This window comes from Sander vitreus, chromosome 18 (assembly GCF_031162955.1).
Source record: "Sander vitreus isolate 19-12246 chromosome 18, sanVit1, whole genome shotgun sequence".
NCBI lineage: Eukaryota > Metazoa > Chordata > Actinopteri > Perciformes > Percidae > Sander > Sander vitreus.
Genome location: NC_135872.1, coordinates 18,814,515 through 18,832,775, shown reverse-complemented (window position 1 = coordinate 18,832,775; position 18,261 = coordinate 18,814,515). Strand labels below are relative to the sequence as shown.

The following is an 18,261-nucleotide window of genomic DNA, read 5'->3' as shown; positions in this document are numbered from 1 at the left end:
GCGACACAAATGTCTATTCAGTTTTTGGACTTTGGACTTAATCTTTGCCTTTATGTGGAATAAATTGGATAATTGTTTGCTTTTATACTGACTCTGGTACAAAGGGGCTCCAACAGGAGCAGCTGCAGTCGTAAATCCTTCTTGTTAAATAAAGAACTGACTCTTCAAACTAAGAAAATGTGAATGTAAAACAAATCTGTCGGTGTGACTGAACGCTTGTTGATTCACCTCAATGTCTTTATTGAACTTGAAGATCAGTGAATTTAACTCACTATATTTTCAAAACTCATGAGACGGCTTTGAAATAATTAATAAACCTACGTTTAGCTAAGTCACATTTTTAAGGCAGTAGGGGAAATGCATTTTTAAGTTGAAAGTACAAATACCTCAAAATTGTATTAGTATTTGAGTATGAACTTAGTTCCTTTCCACCACTGTTGATCAGTCACGAAAACTAAATAAATTGTTGGCCTAATGGCAGTGGAAGTGTAGATATGAGTTGCTACTCGTTCAGGCCTTGTTCTTTCTATGTTTTTAATAACCACTATTAACAGACATCTTTAGTAATTCTCTCTCTTGATCACACATCAGTGACTTGCTTCTTTTTTTCCTGCCAAGTCCCTTTTTTTTTTCAGGGCTGCCATGACACTTTCTTGCAGTGTAAATGAAAAGAACTGATCTGCCACGCCACACTTTGACACACTAGTTTATTGTAGTTGAACATTAATCTTTTGGAGTTTCTTCAGCAGACTTTTACTTCACCATGCAGTACCTCTTTATCACATTCATCAGACAGACTGCATTCCACCTCACTTAGCTATCATACATGTCATAAAACCTAATATAGAAGTGTTAAAACGACTCACACCTCCAGACCCCTCATTAAATAGCCATGCAGGACTAATAACCGAGCTATGAAAGTAAAGGCAATCCACTGTGAATTATCAACCGGTCTCTGCCAACATACAAATCTAATTCTAATTCTTAAATTATCTATGAAATTGAAGGTTTATGGATTAGTGGTATATTTTGGATATTTAAATGGTCAATGCCTAAGCTTATTTTCATTTTCTTTGTATCATCATTCAGTTGTCCTAATCACTTACAATACTTAGGCCCTAATTTGACTTTCTGCAGTGTTCAACAGAAATACCGCGTGTAGAAATAATAGGATTTCTACACGCTCCAGAAACCTGTCCCCCAGTCCTCTCATTTGTCCATAAGGCATATTGGTGGAAAGTAACTAAGTACTCATAACTCTGAGGTACTTTGTACTTTACTTGAGTTTTTCTGTTTTATGCTACTTTATACTTTTACTCCACTACATTGTCACTGGTTTCAGATGTCTACAGTATGAGTTGTCAACAGATTAACCAAAGACACATTTTCCCTCTAAACCTCTCGGATGGTTTAATAATATTACAGAGAAAAAAAGACTACACATTTGTGTTGCAGAACAATTTTTTTCTTTCCTCTCCCATTAATCATCTCAAAACCCCTAAGATATATCTCGGTACCCTTTGGAGGGATCCAGACCCCTGAGGCCTAGAGTACCTACAGTAACTGTATATGAAGTAAAAGTAGCTCTACTACTAGGAGGACACGGTGGATTAGAATAAAAAAAACAAAACATGATGGACTCTTAAGAAGAGGTAATTAAATTCATATGAGTTTCTGCGCGTGAAAGTCGCCGGACGACACAATCTTCTGAACACAGCCATACTGAGAAATACAGAGAGAGTTGTGTGGAGCTGATAGTCTTAATTAGCTTTGTAGCAACTCATTTGGCAATGGCTTGAATGTAACGGACGTTCATTAATATCAAAACGTTGCGCACTAAAGCTTTAAGTACACTTTTGAATGCAGGACTTTTAATGGGCTACTTGTAATGGGACCATTTTCTACTAACTAACTTGGCTTTTTCTGTCACCTGTAATGCCACAAAGAGATACAGCAGAACTGCATTTAAAGTCTTATGATAGGTTTGACTGGCTGTACATTTCATTTAAAATGTGTGTAACAATGAAATATTGTGTGCATCCATGTGTGTTGACACTGGTTGTCATTTGAGCAGCTTCCGATGAGAAGCAAGATTAGTGTCATGGTTGCTTGGTTTCATTGTAAGAGGCTTGTTTATGTTTATTTACTGTCACTGTCCTGAAAAAACACCGGTACTTATACACCAGGGTTCCATTCACTTCTCTGAAATTAATATCATCTGCTGGGCTTTTTTCTACATTTCTTTTTATATTTCTATAGAAAATCTAGCCAGAGCTGACCTTGTGAATAACATGAAATCTTGAATATGCGTGGCACTGTCCTTTTCATGGTGATATATGTTTTAATTTCATAAGTAGCCCATGGTGGCCCTTTAAGTATAAAAGCTCTGTCCTGATTATTGAATTAATTTCCAATGCCCTGCCATGCTCCTTGTTCACAGTAACTGTGACACTTTCATGTCTGCTGGCTCTCAGTTTGAAACGGGCAATGAGATGTAGGACAACTGAATGAAGAATGTTAGTTACGGAACGTGTGTGTGTGTGTGTGTGTTTCAGTGATCCAGCTCTGCTTTTCTTTGTGAGAAACCACAAAATCTAACTTTTACCACACACTTTTCTTACAGTTATATTCTCAGGATCCATCAATATATACTAATGAATCTAACCTAATAGAAACAGACGTGCTCAAATGTGTTGGTACCCACACACCTCATTGAAATAATGCTTTGTTCCTTCTGAAAAGTAATGAAATTAAAAGCTATTTTGTCATGTATACTTGCATGCCTTTGGTATGTCATAGAATAAAGCCAGGAAGATGTGAAAAGAGATGCATTATTGCTTATTCTACAAAGATATTCTAAAATGGTCAGGACACATTTGTTTGTACCACATAAACAAAGATGATAAATAATTGGATTATAGTGATATTTCAAACTAATTAGTTTCTTTAATTATGTTCACAATGTCTCCAATCTTCATTCAGCCTATTTAAACTGTGCTGTTTGGTATCATTGTGTGCACCACACTGAACATGGACCTGAAAAAGCAAAGGAGAGGAGATCAGAAAGATGAGATAAGAGATCAAACTTGATTTATCCTGAGGGAAATAGCTGTGCAGCAGTTGGAAGAGTGCAGATACAAAGAGTGCAAATACAGAAACATACAAAGGCTAACATAGATAGCATAACAGTAGGTGCAAAATGTAAAAAAACAACAACTAGATAACAGTAATGTGCAAATAAGGTGCGATCCAAATGTATACAACATATACCATGCCAAAACAGGTTACTAGTATAGATGATAACACAGGAAGAAAGGACTCTTTGGCGTTCTGTGGTGCATTGTGGTGGTATCAGTCTGTTGCCGAAGGTGCTCCTGTGTGTGTGACCAGTACGTGGTGGAGAGGGAGAGAGTTGAGGTACATGTCCACAGAGGCGTCTTTGGACGGGAGGGATCGCGCTGCTTCCCAGCATTGGACTCTTGATGGGCGTGCCTGCATCCTGACACAGCAGTTGTCATTTTCTCTTCCATGACAAATGTACAAAAAAATACAGTCTACACCCCCCTACAACAGCGTAAACACTTTGCTGCACCTGATTGGACAAACGCTTTCACTCGTGGGCTGTCTACTTCAGATTTTTTCAAAACATGGCAGCTCGTTTGGAAACTTTCTCTTCGTATTGCGAAAATAATTTAACGAAATGTGTTTCTGAAAAACATTTGAGGTGAGAAATAAGCTATGCAGTTGCTGAATCTGTCTTCATTTTTTAGATCGACAATGGTTAGTTTAAAAAAGATTTTGAGAGTTCCTAGAGGCGGAAAGTCACGCTGGATGCTGCTTATTTGCATAAAGTAGCCTAGACCTAAACTTAATGCAAATGAGCAGCGGGCAACACAATGCCCCATCTATTAAAATTCAGCCGTGCTGCTTACATAGACAACGAATTGCAAGTGTGGAAATGGCGGTCCCTGTGGACGTGTATCGTCATTGCCCATATTGTGTCGCAGCTTGCACAGCATCCTCCTCTCTGACACCACCACCAAAGAATCAAGTTACAGCCTTCCACATGATCGTGTTGATTCTGTTGGCGTTGACTGTCCTCATTCTGCTGCCCCAGACTGGTAGGACATCCTCAGCTAGTACTGCAGTCATTGAAACTGAACAGGTTTGGGGTTGCTGTGTTGCGCCTGGCACAGGGTGCCTTGAATCTGTGCAGGGCACAAGGAAAGCTCAATACTATCAAGGCATTCTGAAGCGAAGTGTACTGCCCAGTGTCAGAAAGCTCTGTCTCAGTCACTGGTCATGGGTCCTCCATCAGGATAATGACCCAAAACACCCAGCTAAAAACACCCAGAATGGATTAGAACATAAGACTATTTTGTGGTCTTGTATGAGTCCTGATTTGAATCCTATCAAACCTCTATGGAAAAAGCTGAAACTTGCAGTCTGGGGTACAAACCAGAGACAGCTGGAGCAGTTTGCTCAGGAAGAGTGGGCCTGTTAACATGTACAGAAGTCTCATTTAGAGCCACAAAAAACATTTGATTGCAGTGATTTTGACAAAAGCATTGTAGGAAAGTAAGTTGAAGTTCAGTTGTAACAGCTGGAGGTAGTGAAGCACAGTTTGTCTTTGCTAGCGTCTTTGACTTTGAGAACATATGTTAAAGTAAATCATTGAATAAGCAAACTAGAACTTTGAAGTACTACTCCTCGCAAAGTCTGTCTTCTGATCATGAAACTTTCAACCCCTGTAGACTTAAATGGTGGCTGTAAAACGTTGTAGTTAAAACATACACATAAACTTCTCATAACGCCTGCAATATGCCATGCTGTATTTTTGCTGAATTCTTAGGTAAGGAATCATGTTGAGTAAGACTGTCATTATTGCAAATAAGAACCCTGACAGGGTGATGCAGGACAATCTGCAGCCACAGATGCAACTAAATCCTAGACACTGGTCCTTTTTAATAGTAAAATATTTAAACCTTTACTCAACTTTGCTCCATTTTCTTTTTAGAGCAATGCCTCTGACCCAACCTTTAACAAAATGTTAAGACAAACTAAATGTATGTTTTATCAATTCTTTTTATATATTTGAATATATAAATATTTGAATATACTTGCAATTACAGTATAGTAATGTTTAGGTAACTAAATTATTACAATATAATTGGTTGAGATTTAGGGTAACCGTCATGGCCGGAGACAGCCGTGGCTGAAGACATTATGTTTTTGGGTTGTTAGGCCGTCTGTCCATACATCCGTCCGTACATTCGTCTGTTTCCATTCTTGTGAACTCGATATCTCAGCATGCCCTGGGGGGGGGGGGATGATGAAGTGATGATATTTTAGATTCAAAGGTCAGCTTCACTGTGACATCATAATGTTCTGCAAAACACTTTTCTGGCCATTATTCAATGCCATAACTCAGGAACAGAAGGGGAGACATTTGTTCGGAATTGGTGACACTGGTGCTGAAGTTAAAACTGTGGCGATTGTAAAGATCTTCTGTGCTGCCGGGTTGAAGATGTGTGTGTGTGTGAAGCATCCACGTTGCACTTAATCCCTTTTTATTAAATTGCTTCAGTTCGAAAGTCTTCACTACGTACGTACTGTATCTATGAGTCTGGACAGACACGAATGCACACTGCAACTTGACTTGTTTGCGAAGGCATACAATCGTAAGCCGGTAATTCTAGTTTATTTTTTGTCCACTTGGAGGAACCTAAAAGCCGAAACCATGACATATTATGACATACATGTTACATTGTATGTGTGGTGATTCGGATTTCAGATTTCCGTACCCTGGTGACGGAGGCTTTGCAGTCATTTTGCCACGGTTTGACACTTTTTACCGAGTCGGAGATGTTGTTGCTGTCAGAAATTCCTGACTTGATAAACAGCCCTTCAGACTTGGTTGCTTGCGGTTACAGTCTGAGCGATATGACAAGACCGCTACATTTGTAATCATTTGGAGTCATGTGTCTGGCTACCTGATGAATGACAAACACTGACCCTCATTTTAGCTCTGTTTTGGTCTCCATCAGCTGCTGAAGGAGATATCCGTTAAATATTCAATATGTTCAGCAAGTTTATTACTCCTAAAATAGGTTTAAGGGTTGAGTGTAATCAATACCAACAGTTGTCAGAGATGTGTTCTAATCTGCATCACATCAACAAGTGGAGGTTAAAGAAATCGATCTGATCAGCTTCTCCATAAAGGGAAGGTATTGATTATTTGACACAATGTGACAATCACTTGAGTTTATTCACCACAGCACAAAAACGCTCGACCTGTAACAGCCACCTTTTTGAAGAGTTTGAATTGATGTAATAACAGTGTATTCAACTGTATAATTCAGCCCTTTCAGCGTTCCTGACTTTTTTGCCATTAAAAAGTGTTTTGAGTACTTTAGGTAGCAAAGTGGCTGCTTTCATTGATGGCAGGTTGGGATTCTTCATCTGACATAAACATGCATTTTAAACCTTTCTGGAGCAAGAAAGAAAACTAAATAGAAAGAAATGCTCTTTACATGTCAGAAGCAATTCAATCGACATGCTAATGTTTTGTATGGTACAGAGAGTGTTTTTTTTTTTTTTTAAAGTGGCTATATGTAACTTTCAGTTTGTGTTGATTCTAGCGGCCACTTTGGACAAAAGCGGTAGTGTTTTTATCACACCTGCTGCCGTAAAGGTCTTTTCTTTACGGTGCTGTATTGCCCACTGTAGATTTACTGAGTTAGGGTTACCGGGAGGTCATACAGTTGCGATGAATTTTTTGCTCGGACAGAAAATCATTAATTTACAATAAGAGAATAAGTTACAGATGCATCGTTGCATTTCAAGTGTTGTATACGGTAACTTAGCCTACTTTGGATGTATCGTGAGCTAAACCAGGTAACGGTGTCACTGTGTCATGAGCCAAAGCAATAAGAGATTGTTGTAGCAACCAACGTAGTAATAACTTAGATTAATATAGCGCATTTCATGAAAGCCACGGACGCTTTACACAAGTTAACGTTACAGGGGGACAAAGGAAAAGAAAATAGTAGGCCAACACAAACACAGACTGAAAAGAAATAAAAACCGGGCGCTAAATGGAAGGGGGACGTAATTTACCACATTGCGCATTGTTAAGTTATTTAATGAAGTAGACATATTACACACCTGAGGGCCAATTCGGGGTCGGTTTTGAATCATTTATAATCCCGTAATTGTCTCCCAATTGCCGCCCAAATCTGTGACCCATCAGAATGTATGACTGTAGCGCCGTCTACCTGCCGTGAATCATTTTGTGATTTCGTGAGAAAAATCGGACCCAGGCATAAGGCATTTAAAAAAACTATATGAAACTAGCGTTCTTTTCACTGCCCCTGACACGCCAACCCGACAGCTGACCGTCGGCAGAAAAGGCAGTCGGACTGATCAGTCTGCTCCCCGAGGTCCAAAAGGTGCATTGGAACACACCAAAGCGACGCCGTCTTGAGCGTACGTTCTGCGCGTGCGCAAGACGTAATACAAAAAATTTAAACCGGAAATGACAACGCGTCACGTGGGTCTGGCTTCTCCAGCCGATAGTAATGGCGGCTTGTTCGAAATACAATCTTGTATTTTATGAAAATAGTTCACTGAAACGTGTTTCTGAAAACACTTTAAGCGAGAAATAGGCCATGCAGTTGCTGAATCTGTCTTCATTTCAGATCGACAAAGGTCAGTTTAAAAGATTTTCGTCAGATTTTGAGAGCCGTTCGTCACTCATCCCGCTCGTTATTTCTGGGTTAGCACTCCACCAATCTGATTGGTGGAATGAGTCCGACTGCCTGCCCTCCGACCCAGCAAGTCAGGTCGGCCAAAATGAAGGCCGACAGCTCCTCTGACGGACGACGGCATGGAACACACCCAACAGACTCGAGTCACTGACCTCGCCAGACTGTCCAACGGCCGATTATCGGGTTGGTGTGTCAGGGCCATTAGTCTCGTTAATTGCCGTTACAGGTCATTTATGATCATCAGATTAAATTACATTTTCAGAAACATTTAAAAGTTACATATAGTTCCTTTAAATAATATAGTGTGCCAGAAATGTTAAGGCTGGGTAAACTACACCCTGCTATTTTCAGATGCCAGTTCTGTAATGCCATTTTTTTGGCTATAATGACAGACAAGATTAAAAAAAGGGTAACTGGTGAGTTTCAAATGTAAGTAGTATGCAATTTATTTCTTTTTAATTTACACATTACAGTTAATGATTTGTCAGATCAATGCTGAACACTGTCGTCAGACAGGATCTGGAGTGAAGTCTGAAGCACACAGTTCTTTAGAGCTTTTAAATAAGCTGCAGCAACTAGTGTTGCGACATGAAGCATGTCTCTGACAGAGTAAGAGGAGTGAATGCAGACAGTATTGCAATGTGGCATGCACCACTCAAAACCTGTATACCCTATGAAACAAATATTAGCAAAGTGCAGGCAACCTAAACGACTAAACCGCCAGTGCCTCGTCTTACTCAAATGAAGACATGATTTTAGACTGACTGCTGTATAACCGTGTGCTCCAGACCCTCATCACTCCTGATCTTCCCTCAGTCGCCCTGTCTGTTGAGGTAGGCAGTTTGAGCTCCAAGGTGGCTGATGCACAGGGATCCCCTCATCCATTTTCCACTGTCAACAGGCACTACATGTGTTTGGATTACATTTTCACAAACCTGAATAATGTTTCCAATGCAGCATTTCCTAGGTAAATTAAACTGATGTTTAAACTGATGTGTGTGGAGAAGACGTTTAAACATCATTTGATTTTACAAAAAATATTAACAAACAGTAAACTGAACAAGTCAACTCTTTAGACTTGAGAGCTGGTGAGTCAGGTTGTACCTGATGTGTAGTCTATAGTTGGTTCATCTTGGTTCCAAGCCCACAGCTAGTTTAAATCAAACCTCTAGGCCTAACAAATGACGAATGTAACAAAATATAGATACAGATATTTGAGCAACAACACCTGGTAACGTATGCAGTTCAGGGTCATAAAGAGCAGCTTTAAAGCGAGTTTGAGCTTTCCTTTACATCCCATAACTCATCAGAACTTTGTTAAATGGGAAGGAAGCATTTAAAAACCATATCTCCCACGCACCACATGGGCCACTATTGGTAGCGTTTTGAATTGCTTCATATGGATTTCTCTAGACGTGTTTTAACTGTCTGGTGGTTGACTGGTCTTGGTTTGGTCACGACAAATGACAGGGTGAGGCTGCCTGTCGTCGTAGTGGGGGGGGCAGTAACATCCATCGGCCGTAATGTAGCTCCGCGTTTTAATGTAGCCTAGTGGAAGCAAGTTACCTCGGATAGCCTACTGCACATATTTAGTTTCTCATTCTCCCTTCACAATAAACAGCTGTTTGTCCGTCATTGGAGGGCGAGAGTGTCAAGCGAGGCTTCTCCGTATGGCAATTGGTTCAGATTAAGTTTTCTGCAAATCGGTGGAAGCCCAACCAGGAAGAGCACACACATCTCGCAGGCAGCGCCACCGACCGTCGATCCTCTCTCCACTCCTCCCCAGCTTTCCCAGTTACGGAGCGGAGCTCTGCCATCGCACCAGTCCGGCGGCTTCCCCCCCCCTACACACACACACCCCCCACACCCCCTTTACCCGCAGATTTGTTCGACGGTTCCCGACTGGCAGGAGGAAGTGTGTCGGCGACCCGTAAGTTACCAGCTCGATTTTTTGTGTTGCTATTTCGCCCTGAATGTTTGAAGTTGTTCCGACTGCCAAGCCGTCCAGAGAGGAGCGCAGAACCCATTTTTCGCTTCGTGCACCAGAAGCGATACACAGGGCTGCTGCTACGTGCCATATCCTCCCAGGTCTCAACTCGGGCTGGGATCACAACAGCCACCGTGTCGGTAATAAGGAATCCGTTTAGTAAATGTGATCTAGAGGGGTGACTGCCCTTTATTTCGTGTGTGTGTGTGTGTTGTGTGTATTCGGGTAGCGCCCCCCCTCCCCTCTCCAGCCCATATTTAGAGCCTGCTGGCTACTTCAGATGGGCAAGCTACGTCAAGCTGTACTGTATCCCATCCTCCTGTATTGCTTGGCCACTTTAGGCTATGTACTATACGCATGTAGTATAAATGTACATGCATTAAGATATGCATCTTGGCAAACCAAGCGACATCTCAGCGGGTGGTGTTGTAGATCAAGCTCAAGGCTGCGTTGCAAGTCTTTGAAGAAAACAAACCAACAAAAAAAAAAAAGACAGTGACCTAATGTTTGAAATTCTCTTCTTGATAAACGTCAACATGCCAGCGCCTCGTGCTGTAGCTGCCCGTCACAGCTGTGACATGGAAAATGTAAAATAAGAGCCTTCTCAATCCGATCCAATGGACTACGTTACCCAGCTGGTTTATTTATTTTGGATGTGTGTGTGTTGCCGGTGTTCTGTCTCTACCTGAAAGTTGAAAGGAGGAGCATTTGAAAAACCAAGTGGATGAGGTGTTAATTACAGTTGTAATATTGGCTGATGAGGTTATGATTGTATAGCATGCACAGCCAGTGTTAAGTGATCTGGAGCAGAGTTGGAGTTGTTTCGGCCAGGTGAATTGCATGTTGCTTATCGGTTGGATAATGTAGTGCTTTACGAACACCTTGCATTGAAGCCAGTTCTACATATGACCTCTTATCATAATTAATGGAATTAGAGTGGGCTCGGGTGGTGAGCAGTTCCATGAAAAAGTAAATATGTCCGTCTCAGATTTGTCTTATTTGAAGAATTTTAGAGACTGCAAGAGGTATTCAGTATTTCACTACAAAATCTACAAATTAGGAACTGTATGAAAATTATTAGAGAGGGGAGGGGGTAGAAGATATTTTAAATGTTTGCTCAAGCGAGGGTATTTGTGACGATCAGGTTGTTTCAACTGTTTCACATTTCAGAACGAAATTTATTTTATTCATTCTGCGGCTAAAATATTGCAGTGCTAAAGTCTATCAGCAGAAATAACAAGTGGCTGTAATTTTTTTTTCAGTATATTGTTATGTTTGCCATCCGTTTATTATTTTGAGATATTGAGGGGAGGGGTATTGCAGTTTTTAACTTAAGTCATGGTGAGGGTCCAAAGAAAACATTAACACTGTGGTGGGCCTTGTTTATTTTTAAACTTCTGTACAGTCCCTTAGAGAAAAGAGTTTCTAACACACTATAGTGTAGTTGTAAACAGATATAAAGACAGTCCCTCCAGGATTTCGCGATGGTGCGATGGCGCCAATTCACGCGAATACAACCAATCACCGCGAATTTGGTGCGACTCGCAATTTTGACCAATCACTGCAACTTTTCCGCACATTTGACCAATAACCTGAAGTTTCCCGCGACTTCAACCAATCCCAGCAGTCCCACATGCACTCTGAGAGCCAATGACCAATCGGGAGTGAGAACGGGTTGATCATTTCCTTGTTTTTGATATGAAGACGAGACGTGTGTGTGACTCATTTACCAACAAAACGCACAACGAAAGACCGTGCAAAACATTTCAGACCGTCCGATACATTTTAACATCAATGTAGACTTTAACGATTTAAAAGTCGCTGAAGTTGCTGCCGTTTCCATTCTGGCTGTCGGCTCTCTGCAGCGGGTGGGGCTACTGCTCCGTACCCCCCGCAACTGACGCAGACAGACACACACACACACACACACACACACACACACACACACACACGGTGGATGCAGGAGAAAAAGGAGATGAGACGTACACGATGACCTAAATTGAAGACAGCTGCGCTCGTCATTGTAAGTGCAATGATAAGTTAAAGTCAGTATTATCAAACCGTATGAATGTGTGTCCCAGCCCAGGCCAGCATAGGAAAATAACTAACAATGTAAAGATCAACAAGCCACTGACACATATGTTCAAATTTGATTGATTCAATAAATTATTATTTTTTGTCTTAAGTCCACCAGCCATTTTCATATTATACCAACATTTACAGCATCCTGAGCCTTTTTGGTAAGGTTACAAGGAAAACTCAGCCCAGAGTAGTTTTATTCTCCCCAAAACAAGTTTCCTTTTTATTTTTAAAGAACTATACAAAAAAAAAATCGCAACTTTTTTGCAACTTTCACTGTCTCCCGCAACTTCATTGCAACAAAAATACAAAAGACATCGCAACTTTTATCGCAATTTTTTACAAAAGCTCCCGCGAAATCAGGCATTTTGGGCCGCAACAATCTCCAAAAAAGGCCGCGAAATCCTGGAGGGACTGTATGGGACTGTAAAGACATTTTTAAGTGATTTTTAATGTCTTTTTGTTTTTTTAACACAGTGAAATATAATTACAATCACAAATAAACACGTTTTAAATACATTTAGGAATAGTTTGACACCTGCTTCACATGTTAGTAAACCTACCATATTATAGTGATCAGCCTACATATTAAAACCCTTTAGTTGTTATTCATTATATACCATTTTAAATCCTAACCTAAAAATGATTTATCACCCTGAAAATGGGACCTAAAGGGAAACTATCTAGTAAAGTTCAAATCATTCACAGGCGATGTATTCAAACCTCCTGAGGACCTATAGTTTGGGATCCACTTTGCTTAATATGTTAAAACTGTGGCCTGTTATTACAAATCCTATATAGTCATGTACTATTCCTAAAGTGACTCAATTTTTGTGTGACATTCTAGCATTATTATTTTGTGGCAGTTTGATCTCTTCTCACCTCTGTATTGTTATAATATGGAATTTAGAATTGAACGTTTGTCCTCCGTGGTAACTTCCTGTGATATCTGTGACATTAGGTGCTTTGTCTGCTGGGTTGTATAGTATTTACTTTTTAATGGACTATTGTGATATATGAATATTTCAAGCATGCTTATAGTTGAATTTGGAGGCTAGTGCATGAAACATTTATAGTTTTAATGGTTGCTTTAGCTGAACCTGCAATTCCACAGTGTACACAAAGATCAATGGAGTAGATACTTATTGAATTTCATTAGTCAGTTGTTGAGTCAGTCCCGATTCTGTTGAATTGTTATTTAAACCCAACTTTGCTGCTGTTTTACACACATCGTCTCCAGAGTCTTGTGAGGTGTCATCATTACATCATCATCATGGGGGTGGCAGTAGCTCAGGCAGTAGGGAGTAGGGAGTTGGATTGGGAACCGGAGGGTTGCTGAGTCTCCATACGGACCAAATTATGGTGGTGGACTGGTAGTTGGAGAGGTGACAGTTCACCTCCTGGGCACTGCCAAGGTGCTCTTGAGCAAGGCACCGAACCCTCAACTGCTCGGGGCGCCTTTCCATGGGCAGCTCCCTCACTCTGACATCTCTCCATTAGTGCATATAGGTACTGAGCATGTGTGTGTAATTCAGGCCTGTGTGTGGTGTGCCCGGTGTTTGATGCTCTGAAAGTAGCTGATGATCTGTTTTCTAACCAATTAGAGACGGAGCGCAAGGTCATTGAGCTTCCCGTAAATGTAAGATTACTTCCTGAGGATCACCAGGCCTAACTGTGTTTTAAAGAGCCAAATTGCCATTCGGCCAGAACGCTGTCGCATGAGATAATATCTCACAGGTTATTCCCTCCAGTGTTTCCCCACCTACACTTCTCAGCAGTGACCCGCAACTGCTGCTGGAAAATTATCTTTGTGGTTTTAAAAAAAGAAAGAAATCATGATAAAAAAGCTCTGTTATTGGTTAGTTATGCGAGAGTTGCTCTAAATAGACATACAAACATACAGACTGCATACAGACTTTGATTATTGAGGTAATTAAAATCGTCTATCTGTCAGATTCAGGGACAGATTTTAAATAGTTTTTTTTCTGGATTTCCGAGTATGAAGTGAAACACATCTGAGTTTTGTCATTCTGGTATTGAGTTTCAGTATTAGCAGGCAAGGTCACGCTGCGAAACGGATTACATTTTGAGAAGCACAGCCGAGAGTCCGTCCTATGTCTGGGCTAAAGGCCGTTTTATGCTTCTGCGTCGAATCAACGGAGTACCCCCCGCAGACCCCTCTGCGTCTACGCCAGACCCTACGCCGTAGCCTGGCGTGCACCAATGAAAAATGTAACTACACGTCGCAGCGACACCTGTCACTCGGGCTGTGGCTTGGTAGCTTTGCATTTCCCCCGACTCATTTCCTGGTTCTCCTTCTGCATAAACAACATGAAATCAAGGAGAGGGTTAACTTTTCCTGCTAAAGATTTCCCACTTTGGTCAGAAAACACAAGGGAGACATTTTGTTTCTCTCACTATAGGTGCTTTCCGACCGGAGGGATTTTTGCAGTTCTTAGAACTAAACGTTCCTAGAACACTTTTTTCGTCGTGTTCCGACAGGAAAAATTTGGGGATTTTTAAGTTCCTCTGGCCACAGTAGCGTACTTTTTTAGCTCCTACTCCAGAGCAGGGTCTTTTCCCTTTTCCCTTTTCCTAGGTGTACATGATTGGTCGAACTTATAAGTCACGCCCACCGCCAACTCACAACTTGCAGACAGAGCAACAACCAACAACGGGACATGTTTAACAATTTTCACCATCTTATTCATCATTAAATTCACTTCTGACAACGTTTTAGGCGAGAAATTAACTGTTTAGATTTCGAATATAGGCAGTCTTGCGAAAATTGATGCCGAATGGACAATTTGCTTCAAAGTTTTCGGAGTTGAGAACCTCCATGAAGTGAGGCGACAGCCAGCAAGCGTCTGCCCCGGCCTCTAGCTCGTCGCTCGGCCAGTCTTGCTCAGACACCTCGTGTCCGTCTGTGTTGAGCAAAACATTACGTGAATTACTACGAGAATGGACGGAATGCGGAACTTGGAAAAGTGGACTGATGCGGAGGTGCAGGCACTGCTGGCCATGTACGGCCTCCTCCATGCTGCTTTGTTTTTGTATGTGGTGCTAAGGTCTAGTGACGATGCTATAAAGACCGTTGCAGTGCTTGCGTCACTCTCTTACCCCTCCTACCAGTCCCTATGGCCACTTGGCCAGTGGGAATACAACGGAAAAAAAGATTTTGGGGGAGAGTAGTTCTTAGAACTGCTTAGAAGTGTACTTTTCCTCTAAAAAGTACAAGTACTATCCGGTCGGAAAGCACCTCATGACTCTAGAGTCAGTACTCGCTCCGAAGCTAATCGCCGTCACTCTCTCACTTCTCCCTCGCTCTAACACACTCCCCACACACACACACACACACACACACACACACACACACACACATCTGCCGGCTCGATGCACACACCAACACACAAGTATAAACATCAGGCCACTTACGTAGACTACGGCGAAAGCTCTGCGTGGAGCCTCCGCAGAAGCATAAAACAGGCTTAAGACGATGAGCGATCGCACACTACCCAATGTTGTCATTCATTAACGTGCTCCCAAAAATTCTTACAAAGTAGAGCTGCATGATATGAGAAAAATGTGCGATATGCGTTGTTGAATATCGCGATAACGATATTACTTGCTTTCTGCTGCTTTCAGTACACTGCTAAAATAATTTCAAAGAAACGAAAGGAAATCATTTTTCCAACATTCAACAAATTAAACATTTAATTCAACATAAAAGGCACCACCAAAAAAAGAATGACAGTTACATTTTAAAGTCTAGTTTTCTACTGATATTCTCTTTCAACTGACACAAAAAAAAATCAAGTATGTTTTTTGTGTTTGTTGCGCAAGTTGATATCGCGATGGCGATGACATTTTTTTTTACTGTGCAGCCCTATTACTTTTTTTTTGTTTCAAGGTATTAAAGCATTTTGTTACATTTAAATCAAAAGGGTTTTCAGAGGAGGAGGATGATAAAGAAAAATTGTATTCTGTTATTTCCTTTGGGAAACGCTATAGAAATGGGAGTTGTAGTTCAAAAAGTTGTACTTCATTTTCATTAACCCTGGAGCTACACTCATAATCGTTACGGCCAGGATCACTCTGATCTTTTAATCTTGGAACGCCTTCACACTGCACAAGCACAGTCAGGCAAAATCAAACATGTTTGAAAAATCTTGTTGATAGGAGTCGTCAGTTGGGCCACAATCTCTGGTCTTGAATGAGTTTAGACTACAGAGGAATCATCAAGCGTCAGGCCCCTCAGAGCCTCACACAGCCATGCTAGTCTGAACAGAAGCCCTGGCCTGTAATTCTTGTAGCACAGCTCCATACAGAATTAAAAGGCTTACTGTGATGAGACGTGGGATGGCTGATTTTTTTTATTTTTTCTCCTGGTGATAAACTGATAGCTATGCTATTACTATGACATAAAACTCATTACGGTAGGGAGGGGCCACCGAATTCGGTCAAACCAAAGTCAAATCCCAGCAGACACGTACAAGCTAGTCTTGAGCTAAAAAAAACCTGATATATAAACATCATATGCTCTCAAGAATCTATGTAATTGTGTTTTATTGGAAAAAAAACTATAATTTAGTGTGCAGTTCCTCTTTAAGAGCAGATTTCATTAACCGATTATAGCTAATTATGGAGAGTAATGGGGTAGGACAAGAAGCTCATGTGAGTTGGTAAAAAAAATAAAAACTTTTCAGTTTACAAAAGGAAAGTTGAATGTTGGAAAATGTATTTGCTGTAGGGAGTTTTTCTTTGTGGTGTGGATTCTACTGTGTGTACAGTTTTTAATTGCAAGTTTACTCATCTTATTAGGCAGACAATAACTCTTTGGACCATTTAGACATTGATTTTCAACAATAATCTCTCCTGGTTTAAATAGGCATATAGCTGGCTTGTTTATGTGTCTTATTTTCCTTAGTTCAGCTTATTATTGTATTGTATCAAGGCCCTTTTTAACATTTTCCTTTCAGACTAAACATTTCAGACTAGACAATTGGCTTTAACAAGCTGTTATTTGCATGCTGTGCACACTAGGTGATAAGGCAGTGAATGAATGACAGAGTGCATGAGTTTCTTCTATGCTACATAAACACACACACAAACCCGTTATAATGAGAGGATCACCAACGGGCATATAATGGCTGAGAGCTCGCCATATGATCAGATCAGTTCAGTCTGATCACAAAACCATTCCGCTGAACTGATTCATTCTTTATGTATTGCATCAGAGGCTGTTGTTGTGTTTGTATCTAAACTGCAAGGCTTATGTAAGACAGTCGATATCTTTGTTGTGCTAGTGTCTCGTTTGGTTCTTGCTTGCTTTCATTTTCTTTGTGCCTCAGTGCTTTCCACACCACAAAAGCCCTTCCAGCATTGTCTAGTTTTAAGTCATAACAATAGAAACATGTTTGAAGTAATGTTACTGGCAAGGGCTGACTGGCCATGTGGCATACCGGGCACTTTCACGGTGGGCCGACGTGCTTTTTGGGCCTACCACCGACAATTTATTTATATATTTTTTTTGACCGGCCCATAAAAGTGCTAGGCCTAGATCGGCGGCCCATTGTTTTTTCAATTGACACTGGGCTGCTGGCCCAAAACACTTCAGTCAAAAATATCACATAGGCTAGATTTTATTTTTCTGACAGACGCGGCCCATGAAACACGTAGCTCAGCGGCCCATTGGTTGTTTTCTTAATTGACACTGGACTGGCCCAATCATATCTTTAAACAGCACCCTGTTTGGGATTTCTGCCTGCATGCAGTTTCAGTGTGTATCTGCCGGGCTAGAATAGTGATAGAGATCATGGAGAAGAAACGCAAAGGAGGTGCAGAGAAGCTGCGTGAGAAAAAGAAACCGGCCCTTCAGGCAGGCGCTGCCAAATGTGTCAAATTGACAGACATGTTTTCGGCAGTAGCAGGACCTTCATCAGCTCCCGTGGCTGATGATAGTGGTGATGGTGTCGGCGGCAGTGGCATGCACAGTGAGGAGGAGACTCAGGAGGAGAGGGACGAGATGAGGGTAGAACCTGCGGTAACTCCTTTGCCCCTTGATAAAACTGAGCAAAAACCAATCTCAGTATTGCGAGTTACAACGCATTTTACCCCGACATTTAGTGGCATTTGTTTTTTTTAAGAATTCACTTACACTGCGAAACATTTCGGCACAAAAAGTCTGCGAGTGTTATTTCCTGTTGCTGTATTCGGTGGTTGAGATGACTGCAGAGACAGATACATTTGCGACATGGACATTATTTTCAGGAGTTTTTTACGCTGCGTTGAAGCGAGCTGTCCCGTCACTGTTCCCGCGGTCAGAGCCAGAACCAGAGACGGTAGGCTAGGGACATCTGTGTCCCGTCAGTGCCGACAGCAATGTGCCCGAGCAACTGACAGATAACAGCATGTTGGGAATTAATG

General features: G+C 41.2%; 1 protein-coding gene across 3 annotated transcripts in view; it reads left to right on the top strand.

The window, feature by feature from the left end:
- LOC144533083 (bromo adjacent homology domain-containing 1 protein) overlaps window positions 1–18,261 on the top strand; it is a 31,980-nt gene that overhangs the window by 2,207 nt on the left and 11,512 nt on the right. Inside the window, exon 1 of one of the 3 annotated variants that reach the window (XM_078274201.1) lies at window positions 9,294–9,699. The exons of 1 other annotated variant lie outside the window; for it this stretch is intronic. Coding sequence is in view for 1 of the 2 variants with exons in the window: in XM_078274199.1 (XP_078130325.1) it covers window positions 9,743–9,896 (154 nt within the window). In the remaining variant the exon portion in view is untranslated. One more of the 3 variants, XM_078274199.1, reaches the window with a different exon arrangement.